The sequence below is a fragment of the Euprymna scolopes genome, chromosome 15 (genome assembly GCF_053919585.1).
Source record: "Euprymna scolopes isolate OS-2025 chromosome 15, ASM5391958v1, whole genome shotgun sequence".
Taxonomy (NCBI): Eukaryota; Metazoa; Mollusca; class Cephalopoda; order Sepiida; family Sepiolidae; genus Euprymna; species Euprymna scolopes.
The window spans coordinates 66,423,616-66,435,844 of record NC_136496.1 but is presented as its reverse complement, the minus strand read 5'-3'; the positions used below and the strand labels follow the sequence as shown (position 1 = coordinate 66,435,844).

Here is a 12,229-nt window from a genome sequence, read left to right as displayed (position 1 = left end):
TAAAAATTATTGATTATTTTATATACACAGTAGAATCCCAGGATATGATTTTTTTTCAGGTTACGATGTGAAATACAATGTTTTTCCGGACCCTAGTTACGATATTTTCCCTGCCTTACGGTGTTATTTATAATGCTATTTGATTATATATATGTGTGTATTATATACTGTACTGTATTTTGTTACTAATTTTTAATGCCGTATCCTGAGGTTCTATTGTATTAGTGTGAACACTGGTAAAGCATATTATTATTATTATTTTTTTGAAAGAAGATATACACTAATCTATGTCTGTTTCAATATTTATAGTCATGGTAGTGTTAAGATTAATCGGAATCGAGAACAAAAAAAAAAAAAAAAAAAAAAAAAAAAAATGGAAGTTTTTTGAGTATCGTAATCACAACAGTTCGTGCCTATTTTCCGATGCCAAAAACGATTGTTTGCATTTTTTTTTTGTTTGCTTTTGTTTAAATCTTGAATTTCCATGACTCGCATTAATGATAAAATAATATTTATTGATTTTATACTGCAAGTAGGACTAAAATCTATAGATGATCTCCACAAGGGTACTTTTGCGTTTGCAAAAATATATGTACATATTACATGAGTTTTTGGCAGTAATCCAACCCCCACCCCACCACACTAAAAAAACTTTAAAACCTCTACATTTAGAATTTTAAAAAGAATCGGAATTTATAATAAAAGTAATTGTATCAGAATCGGAAAAATGTTGGAATCGTTCCATCACTAATGTATAACGAGCAGTTAATTCTTAGTGTTACGCACTTAAAGGGGGGGGGTAAGTTGGTATATATTTAAGAAATTGCAAGCATGAGGAGAGAGATGGGGAGAAGGAGAAAGAGAAATAGAGATGAGGGGAGAAGAGATAGAGAGAAATAGAGTTGTCAATCAAAAGATCGAAAAGTGCCTAAAAAATACACCAAAGAAATAATAAATAAACAGTACCCCTCCCCCTCCTCGCGTTCTTTCTCTTCACTCAACTCAAATATTTGTAAGTGTGGAGAGGGGAAAGTTGAGGCAACAACAGAACACAGATAGTCACACAATACATCTCGTACGGCCAAACATCTGTAAATCTAAACAAATAAAGGTTAACCAACTGAATTTTTTTTTTTTTTTTTTTTTTTAGGGCAGGAAAACTCTTGGGTTAAGGATAACAGAACGCAGTACAAAATTTCATCCAAAATGCCTAAGGCTTGACGAGGACTTTACAAATAGCTTTTTTTTTTTCTACAGCGATACAAGGACCAAACTTTATATCAATAACCAGGATGAGAATACAATCGGTGCTTATTTAGAATTAAACAAATTTAAAAAAACAAAACAAAAAAAAACAAACAAAAAAAACCCAAAAACAACTGAATTGCAGAAAGATCTTTATGATGTACATACCCATCACGGAACGAAGATGTTATGTTCTAAAAGTCATGTAAGTTGATCAAGTGTGTGTGTGTACAAATATATAATTATTTTTGTTGTTGCTGTGATTTTAATAGTAAACTGTAGCCATCCCAAAGCTGGTTTTAATCTCGATAGTCCGAATTGAGTTGCCTCTCCCTTATTTATTAAATATGGCGCATCAAAACAATCGTATCGCTTCGTCATAATATTTGATTTTTTTTTTTTTTTAGTTAAAACAAAAGAAAAAAAAAGAAGCTACTTAATCAATTTACATGATTTTTGGAATATGACATCTTCGTCCCGTGATGGGTACAAAGTTTTTTTAAGAAACTTTTTTTGTATTTTTTGTTTTGAAAACATGTTTATTTGGAGATCACTTGTCAAGCCTCTGGATATACTAACAGATTAACGAACCACAACGTGTTTATTCATTCCTCTTGTTTACATGGTTTGTAGAAACGGAACCATTTGGTTTGCCTTACGACATAACTCTTTTCGGCATATTTAATGCTGAACACAATCAATGTCGTAAAATTATTTTTATGCTTCAAGTTAATATATCTTCAAATACATATTAATTCGATTAATTGAACCACTGTCCTCCTCTTGCATGTTATTTTCACAATGTCACATGTTTTAGCCGATGAACATCTTTATAGCACACCGGATAAAAGTGCTAAGTTATAATCAGTTCTAAGTGACAGTCTTCTAGGAATTAAAGGTTCGATCCTCAGTCTAGGCGACACTAGGAATATAATATGAATTAGATGACTGACGGAACTAGAAAAATCTACCCCCATGGATGAAATAAAGGATTTAGTTTGAAATTCCGTTTAGATTCCCGAGTTTGACAATATGCATCCGAAGATGATTGGAGGTTAGATCATCCAAAACGTTGTGTGACTAATATCCAAAATGAGAACAGTAGTCTAGATAATACAAATTATCAATCCTCATTTAAAAAATTCAAATACATATTTATGCTGTTTGCATCAATGAGTTATTCAGGATGTAAATGTCGCGGCTGCTGGATACGGTTTCGTGTGATTATATTCAAGGCTGATTTTAACTCTGTATTAGAAAAGACCTGGGAGTAATGATAACTAAGGAGAGATTCAACACTCCCCAAAACTCCCAAATTGGGGCCTCGCCACCGATTACACCTTAAGGTCATACCCAGTGCAAATTCTACACTTATAGTATGGCTCAACTCTTAATCAGATTAATTGACTTCATGAACTAACCGGACAAATAAATATTTCCTGCTTAATGAAATTTGAACAAACATCGTAATCTAAATTTATAAATCTATATTTCAAAGTGAGAATGTGTGTGTGTGTGTGTGTGTGTGTGTGTGTGTTGGGGGAGGGGTTCTCAACTATATATTCAACGAATTTTTTTTTTACCTATAGACTTGAAATTTGGTATATAAGGTATTCAGTCATGTAAAAAAAGATCTTTTTAATCGGTTTTCATCCGGAAAAAGGTCTGCTAAATTTAAAAATTGGTACGTAGGTGTCATCGGATTTTTATCTGTTTGTTAACTGTTTCACAAATGCGCATGCGTGTATTGTACTCATAACAGATTACTTAAGAATAAGTAGGTTTGAAAACACTTTTTAAAGTTCGTGTCAAGTTGGCATAATGGTTACCGTACTTGCCTAACTGTCCCTAGGTTTTGGTTTCGATCTCAGCTCGAGTATTTTTTTACATACAAGAAATGAACTGTTTAGAAAAAAAACCCATAATACTTGCATGCACATGTCTTAGTTTCTTTCCGTTCTTACTTTTGTTTTGCTTCATTTTTTTTTAAAGAAATTTAACGTTACGTTTACTACTTAAAGTATTTCTGTCTATCATAAATAAAAATTCTGCACTAATTAAAATATAATATTTATGCATATTTTATGACCGGACACGGCTGGCCGGCCTGCTAGTATATATTTTTAAAGATACCACGTTACTAGGGATAGATACACAATTATTGACTCATTTGCAGAAAGATTTTCTAGTTGATAAAAAAAAAAGTGAACGTCGATTGTATCAACGCAGGCTAAAAAAGAATTTTGAAATATTGTTATTTTTCTAATGTGCTGATGAAGCCCAAGTTTGTGCAAGTTATAATTTGATGAACAGCTATAGTCTTATATACCAACACCGGGGGCTGAAACAATTGTATGCAATGTTGTGACCAATAAATGAAAAACTTTCTGAAAATGAATAAATACTTCTGTATCTATCTCTATTGACGTGGTATCTTTAAAGAAAAATATTTATAGCTCATCTGTTGCACTATAGAGCTATGTAAATGAGAACATTGTTATTCACTCATATGTAATCACTAGAGCTTTGACAACAGCATGTTATTTTCATTGTTTTGCCCCTTGAGTATATATCCGTTAATATCTTATGTTTTTATATAGACGGATATGGTTCTCAGTTGATTAAGTGTGTCTGTGTTGGATATATACCTGAGAATAAAAAGAGTATTCTGTTGTCACAGCCCTAGTAATCACTGCTCAAGTAGTTAAAATACATATAAACATATTAGCTATATATGTGTGTAATATGTGATATATATATATATATATATATATATATATATTATATAACAAAAACACGGAAGTGCTAGCTCGTAAGTCCAGATTGATCAGATTGATGAAATCTGGATATCCCCAACAGACACTGTAATGTTATATATATATATATATATATATATATATATATATATATATATATATATAACAACAAATTGCATATTCTCTTCAGAGAGCTTCACCACATGATTTAGCACAGAAATTCCATTCAGAGAAAAGTTATTCCGTTGTGTGAATACGCAAGTTCATACTGAAATACTAACAAAAAGGTATCTTCAGGGTTTTATTTTTATTTAATTAATTTTTTTTTTTTTTTGTAAGGAGGTTTTGCCGTCTTCTCATATACAGCATTCGTTATTCCCAAATGATAACACACATGAGAACCGTATACATTTACCTAACTTTATACAGAGAGATAAGGATGATCTTTGTAAAAACTCACCTTTCAGGCAAATATATCCTATATGTTCTGTAGACATGAATTAGAGTAATTAAAAGTATTAAAACAAGTATTATAATTAAAAGTAGTATTGAAACAAGTATTATAATTAAAAGTAGTATTGAAACAAGTTAAAAACTCAAAGGAAAATATGAGGGAATAAAAAAACAAAAAAAAAACAAACAACAAAAAAAAAACAAAAAAAAAACAAACAAATGGAGGTAAGGGAAGATAAATCAAAATGAAAAAGTCGACATACAAGATAAGATAAAATGTCAAAGTTCACAAAACAAAGATAATGAAACAATAAAATGTGTCAAGTGAACTTTAACACTTTCTGAACAATACAGTGAGCCAAAGCATGTTTGCAGCTTAAACAGTTATCCAGACAATGAGACATATGGTGAAAAATTAAACTTTCTTTAACGTCAGACGCCATCTCCCGTAGATGTTATTGTAAAAGAAACCATCAATAAATGCTAACTCCGAATTGTTTTAGTTTGCTATAATGTTTACTTAAAAAAAAAAAACTTTTATCAAAATTTAAAGTAAAACAAAACTCGGCTATGCTTTACAACAGACAACAGACCCAAAAAGTGGCCAACAAACAAATATATAACAAATAAATGTTATCAAAAGCAAGATAAGTTACTCGTACATATACCTAGATAAGTTTTTAGTGTTTTAACTTATTTTAAAGCGTTTTTAAGTTTAAACCGCAAGTAGTGTTGAGCGCTTAAGTTAAAACGAAAATAAAGATGGCAACATGAGGCTGAACCGTCGGAGTCCCGAGAATCACTCAAACTCAAAAATAAAACAATATTGATAGAAATTCATCCAATAAATATCACGGTGATATTTATTTGATAAACGACAAAAAAATTATTTAGTATTTCATTCACTGTTTTTTTGTGAAAGACAATGTAAAACCCTACATTAAAGCAACCATAATAACGACTGTCCACCTTTTCTCCAAGATGAGTATATTTTTATATATAGAGAGAGAGAGACTGACAATATCACACACACCATATTTAATAATACCAATATGTTTACACATTAAAAATAAATAACCCATTTCTGAATTTTTGAGACGAGGATTAGATATTCGTATTATTTGGATTCATCGGACTACTCTCGTCTTGAGTGTCATTTTCACAACGCAAGGACTCATGGTACAATGGTTAGAATACTTGGAAAAATCAATTGTGAAAGCGAAATTCTCCTGAAGGTTGAATGTTCATTTCTCAGCTTGTGCATGCCAGTATAGTCTGAGAAGCAGGTAATAGGGCAGGGATTCCAACTCTAGCAGTCCGGAGGAAGAAAGTATTAGGATTTCCGATATCTAGGTACCCTTACAGTGGAGGGTAGGATTTTGTTGCTAAACGGGCTTGTCGAGGGGGTATAAGTGTTATGTGTTTGTTTATATATATGATATATTATCATCATCATCATTATTATTATTATTGTAATATCCACACATAGGTTTTGTTTCACTTTTTCCTGTTAGTGCACTTGTGTGGCGATTATAAAGAAGACTAGGTTATGCAATTCTCAACCGCATTTCTTCTGATCCGGCATTGTTTGATTCCAGTGGTTAAGGAATTAGAAACAGTGCTTGGATGTATTTCTCTAATCTCTCTCTTTCTATCAATTTATTTCTCTCTCTCTCTCTCTCTCTCTCTCTCTCTCTCTCTCTCTCTTTATATATATATATATATATATATATATATATATATATAGATAGATAGATAGATAGATGAATATAACAGAACGAGAGCATGCTACCCCTGTGAAATAAATAAAGGATTCCGTTCAAAATTCTGTCCAAATTCCTCGAGTTTGACAGAAATATTCCCGAGTTCAACAAGATACACTTGAAGAAGGTTGGAGGTTACATCGACTGAAACGTTGTGAAAATGACACTCAAGATGAGAACAGTAGTCCAAAGAATTCAAATAATACGAATAAATCACCCATCATTAAAAAATAGTAAACTAACTTTAAGCAGACTAGAAAAAAAATGATAAGCAATTGTAATAAATAAAGCAATTGTAATAAATAAAAGGTAAATTTTTCTTTATATTCTAATTTTATCAAAATAAAAAATAAAAATTAAAAAAAAATAAATAAAAAAGTGATAAGAGTTGAAATTGAAGGGCATTTCAGTATATTTAACTGCTTTTGCACTGGGTCAGTTTGTGATAAATCCAATCTCAGAGCAATTAATGAATTGATTTATTATTATTTTTAATTGCTTCTCTTATTCCAACAACAAAAAAATAAAAGGAAATATGAACATCTCTACTACTGTCACCACTGCTGATAGATGTAACTATTCAATTATCGAACTACTGTGTCACCAACAAAAAACAGCTATTTTCCATCCACTACACAACGCCGGCCTGTTGTTCACAATGGAGATAGAAGAAATCCTTAATACCTCGTTATGCTACAGCAGATGTAATCTTACTTCCTTCTGAAATCGAAAAATTCCACTCAGGCCATCCATTGGGTAATATCTTATAAGAGATTCCATTGAGATCGATCAATTTCAGCAAAAAATGGAGCATGACCTCCAACCGAGAATGCATTGTTGGCGACGCAAGCAAGCGATAAGAAATTGTTAAATAGATTCGTGTCAACAAAAGCAATGGCGAGAGAGAATGTTTCTAAACAAAAAGGCTTATAAAACAGGAATCTGAGACCGTATAGATGGCACTAGGTGGATAGAGGTGGTCATGTTCCTGTTTCTGTAAGCACTAACTTTCAAAACAAACCAGGAGGGAGAGTTTTAAGGGCAGAAAAGAAAATAGAGGTGATGGCGATATATACTTAGAAATGTATGTGCACACACGCACACACACACTCAACGCAATATATATGTGTGTGTTCATCGTGACACCCTGCACTGATGATTCCTGAAAAGATGAAACACTAGTGTCTGTAGGTATTTAATAATTATCATAGTAAATAATTATGTCAGCCCTTTAAGAAAACTCGTTTCTTATCGTTGAGCACTTTCAGTTGAATTAAAAGTTAAATAAAAAGTTGTCAATTTAGCTCTTATGCGTAGATCATCATATAATTATTAGATCATTCTGACAGACGTTAAAAAGCATTTAAAAAGAATAAATGTTTAAAATTCAACAGAATTTCTCGCGGTTAACAGTAGCTGAATTGATTGGGTCCTTGCTAGTGAAGCCAGAGATGGCTTCTGCCACCAGGAATATATTTCAAAAAGTGACACCCTGCAACGATGAAACAATAATTATAATAGTAAACAATTATATATATATATATATATATATATATATATATATATATATATATATATATACACACACACACACACACACACACTAATAGGGAGATCTGACGTTGCCCGGAATTGAATGAGGATCACCAAATGTTTCAGACTTCCAATACTTTAATTTCATTGAAATCAGTGAAATTGCCCATTTTTCAATCAAATCGATTGATTGCCTGCTCTAGTCAAGAACCTGCCGTGGTGCACTGGAGCAAGCTTCATATGTCTCCCCTATGTGAGTTGCACCGTAAAGAATCTGTGGTTGGCTTTAGAAAATTGTTTTTCATATAATGGCTTCAATTAAAGTTTAAAATCCAAAATGTAAGTTTCATTGTTCAATTGTGCTCTAAACAAAAACATTCATTTCAAACGCACCCCTGTCTTATCAACGAACCAATACTGTTGATTTTATATACGTCAGACACAGTTGTTTGTGTGGTAATAAAACTTCTCAAATGCACTTGTGATGTTAGACTGTAAAAGTGGTAACTTTGGTCAAAATTGCGGACCGTTCCATCTTTAATGTTTTTTTTTTTTTTTCGATTATCCATAATTATTGAAGGAATTCCGATACAAAACCTATCTAAGAACACTCCTAGGCACATAAAATACAATTGTAATTGTAATTTTTTTTTTTTTAAATTGATCCAGCCGTTTTAGAGTCCATAAGGAAAAAATTTCCTATTTTTTATAATAGCATACTAGTGGGACCTGTGGAAATTTCACAGCGAACTCTTTCATATGTAATATATTGATGTTGTCATTCTGTGGATGTCCAGCATAAATGAAAACACTCTGATATTATTGTAGCTCTTGATAAAACTGCAAATTATTGTAGCTCTTGATAAAACTGCAAATTATTGTAGCTCTTGATAAAACTGCAAATGCCTGGAGTCCCGACATAGCCGGTCGTAAAATATGCTTAAATATGATATTTTAATTTATGCAGATTTCATGTATATTATTTCAGAGTCAATTTTCTATCGATTCATATATATATATTATAAAGTTGTAATTTCAAAAATAAAAAAAAAATTTATATCCATATGACTTGGGTGCATCAGCTTGAATCAAACCCGAAACCAAAGCTTATGAAGAATTCTTGGTAAAATTATTTATAAAAAAAAATAGATAACTTCCGTTTCTATCAGCTATAAAATCGAAACCTAAACCAAAACTTCAAGAATTCTTAATAAAATTATTAAGAGAAATGGAAGGTCATAACAATTAAACAACAATCATTCGGAAGAAAAAAGATGTAAGCATAACCCACGCTATCGTATCATTATATTTATATATATTACTTGTATCAATTGTATGTTTAAACTGCAAATCTTCCTCTTGACATGATTTATTGTACAAGACTGACAAGTGAGTCTTTTCTTAAGTAGTCCTTCATGAATTCTCACGAGTATTTATATTTTTCTAACGAATGAAACAATTTATCATTGATATTTCGATGATTTTTATTCCCATTTGTCTTAACATTTCGACTTTTTCATGTGCTATTCTCAAAGAATTATATTGGATACTGGGAAGAGGGAAATGATGTTAAAAATGGAAGAGGAGACATGACCTCTGCTTCCTATATCGCCCCCACCCCGCTTCTCTTGAACATTAAATCCTAACCACAGGCATTGATCCATATAATAATATGCCGAGGCATTTCATATTCGCACGAACGTTATTACCTTTCGCACACATTTAAAAGAAATGAGATCGTCCAATAGGCAAACATGTTGATTGGTGATTAACCTGATGTCAGTAAATATTCCAATTTTACTCATTTGTAAATGAATTGTACCAAAATTAACTTATATCGCTCCGCTGACTAAAACACAATTTAAATAAATATATTTCAAAAAGTGACACACGTTTTAACGATTTTTTTTACAAGGGCATCACCACTTATCAAGGACCAAAGGACATTCGAGGATAAGAGTTAATAAGAGTACCTTAGTCATCGGGACAACATTAGTAGGGGGAAATTTGGTATAATTTGATTATTTTAGGGGACGGCAAAGCAAGAACTTGTTTACATTGGACTTGAAGATAACCATATTGTAGTTAGCTGGAAAGCAGGCGAGTGGAACAGAGTTCCATAGTCGAGCAGTTCTAAGAAAGCAATTTTTTTCATAGAATTCACGTTTAGATTTAGGCATAGATTTAGCTGACAATTATTTTGACTATACGAAGAAAGAATATTGTTTTAAAAATAATTAAATTTTAAATAAATATAGAACAGATTCGTTTTATTTAAAGAATATTTAGTTGACAACGATAACTATTTCTATAAAAGGGTAATTTTTTCCTAATAATATCGACACTTATAGCGATTTATTATTTCAAAAGGAAAATCTAAATATTAATTTACTTGTCCGTATGTCCAGTGTCACAAAAAATCCATCATCGCAAACATTAATTAATAATATAGTCGCTCTTTATCAGTCAAAAATCAGTAAAACATTTCCTCTTCAAAAATTAAAAAAAAAAACATGGCTGCTTGTTTATGGTTTCAAATTGGCTACTTTTATATAATTAAAAAAAAAAAGTCACGTTGAGGAGATTAATTGTTTTTATTATAGTTTCTTTTGAAAATTTCAAAAAAATGTGCAAGTGAATCGACATCTGTTTCTTTATAATTTATATAAAAAATTATTTAGAAAAAAAAAAAAACTCAACAAAACAAAATGTGTTGTGTTGAATTTTCATTGAAAAAAAATCTAAATTGTTTTAAATCATCAATTCTTTTTAGCTTTAAAAGGTTAAAAAAGAATTTGCTATAAATTTTTTAAAATTCGCTGCTATTGTTTTATTTTATTTTTTATTAATCTTATTTATGTATTTAAAAATTTTTCAACTACCACGGAATTTCCACAGGCTCTGCTAGTTATTTTCAACAGTAAATTATACAGATTGATGTAGAAAGCAGCGTGGGATTTCCACAGTAATTAAGGATGAAATTATAATAAACACTGACTCGACCACGGCTGATGAAACAAGAACAATCTACCTTTGTGGATAAAATAAAGGGTTTGGTTCAAAATTCCTGAAATCTACAAAGAATCTCAAGTTTGAAAAGATGGACATGAACATCGGAGGTTACATTGACTGAAACGTTTGGAAAATAACAACCAAGGTGAAAATAGTAGTTTGAATAATATAAATCAGAGTTTTAGGAGTATATGAATTTTATATATATATATATATATATATATATATATTTTAATACTTTGATCCTATTTTTTTTTCATCAATCGTTCTAATAGGGAATTCATACAAGGTTGCTAAATATACATGCTGACAAAAAAACATGTTCAAAACTTGAATTCTTCAAAGTATGTATAAAACTCAAACGATACAATGAGAAATTTGTGGGAAACTCATTACTTACCAGAATTTGAAACTGATCGAAACCAGCTGTATTGTACATCAGTAAAAGCAATGGTGTGAACAAACGCTTACCCCCCCCCCTCCACCCCTGTGTACACCCACTTCCACTTCTTTTTGTTAGGTTAGTAGATATAAATAATGTATAAGAATGAAAGTCATCCACCTCTCCCCTCTGTTCTTTATGAAAGGAACTGACAGCAATCATTAAGCAAGCACTGACCCATCCGACACCCAGGAAAACACACCTGGATCAACTCAACAGCAAGAAATACACTTACTGAAAAGAAAAGAAAACCTTCCTTCACTTTAATAAGGAAATTACAACTTCCTTTTTCCTATTTCATTTTTCCCAACCCATTTTTTTTTTTTTTTTTTTTGCTTATTTTTGTTTCAGAAGAATGAATTTGAACAATTGCGATGCCACAAAAAACGTAAGTGAAATGCTCAACTATAAAGACCGTATTCATAAAGAATAGTAGATGCTATGGTTGACCAAGTTTTCATAATTCAATTTGTGTTTTACATCTGACAGCGGCTTTTAAAGACATACAGATTTTTCCCCTCTTGAAATGATAACTTGATTGAACAGAGAAAGCCGTGAAACAGGATCATTTCAATGTAGGAGTGCTCAGCGCTTTTTATCGCTAAGAATTACTGCTGCTGTGTTTTTGTCGTTGAGCGAATCAGACTTCTACACAAAAACTCAAAGATCGTGGCTCAGGATTATTTGGTTTGCATGAAGTCTTCCTCGATAACCACAGCTACTTGTTAGACTTGCAAGATTGCATGTTTATTGCAGACATCTACAGCAACAAGGCTCAATGGTTGAATACAAAAATGGGAAAGGTTTGACTCAGTACACACAAAGAAATGATGGTTGCACAAGTATATTTGCTGATGACACAACACTCTATAACATACATAAAGGAAGAACGGATGTACACAAATCTAAGACAATGGCTGAATCCTTAGAAAATAACTCACAGAATGTAGTGGAATGAGGCCGTAAATGGATGGCAACATTTAATGCTAGTAAAACTTAGCTGCTCTCTTTTAACCATTACAAGA

General features: G+C 31.5%; 1 protein-coding gene across 11 annotated transcripts in view; it reads right to left on the bottom strand.

Moving 5' to 3' along the window:
- Positions 1–12,229, bottom strand: part of LOC145293856 (glycerol kinase 5-like) — a 420,415-nt gene that overhangs the window by 186,325 nt on the left and 221,861 nt on the right. Inside the window, exon 1 of one of the 11 annotated variants that reach the window (XM_080140558.1) lies at positions 4,462–4,513. The exons of the other annotated variants lie outside the window; for them this stretch is intronic. Coding sequence (XP_079996684.1) covers positions 4,462–4,498 — 37 coding nt within the window. The 5' untranslated portion in view covers positions 4,499–4,513. Of the gene's footprint in view, positions 1–4,461; positions 4,514–12,229 lie in introns of those variants that run through there. 11 annotated transcript variants of the gene reach the window in all.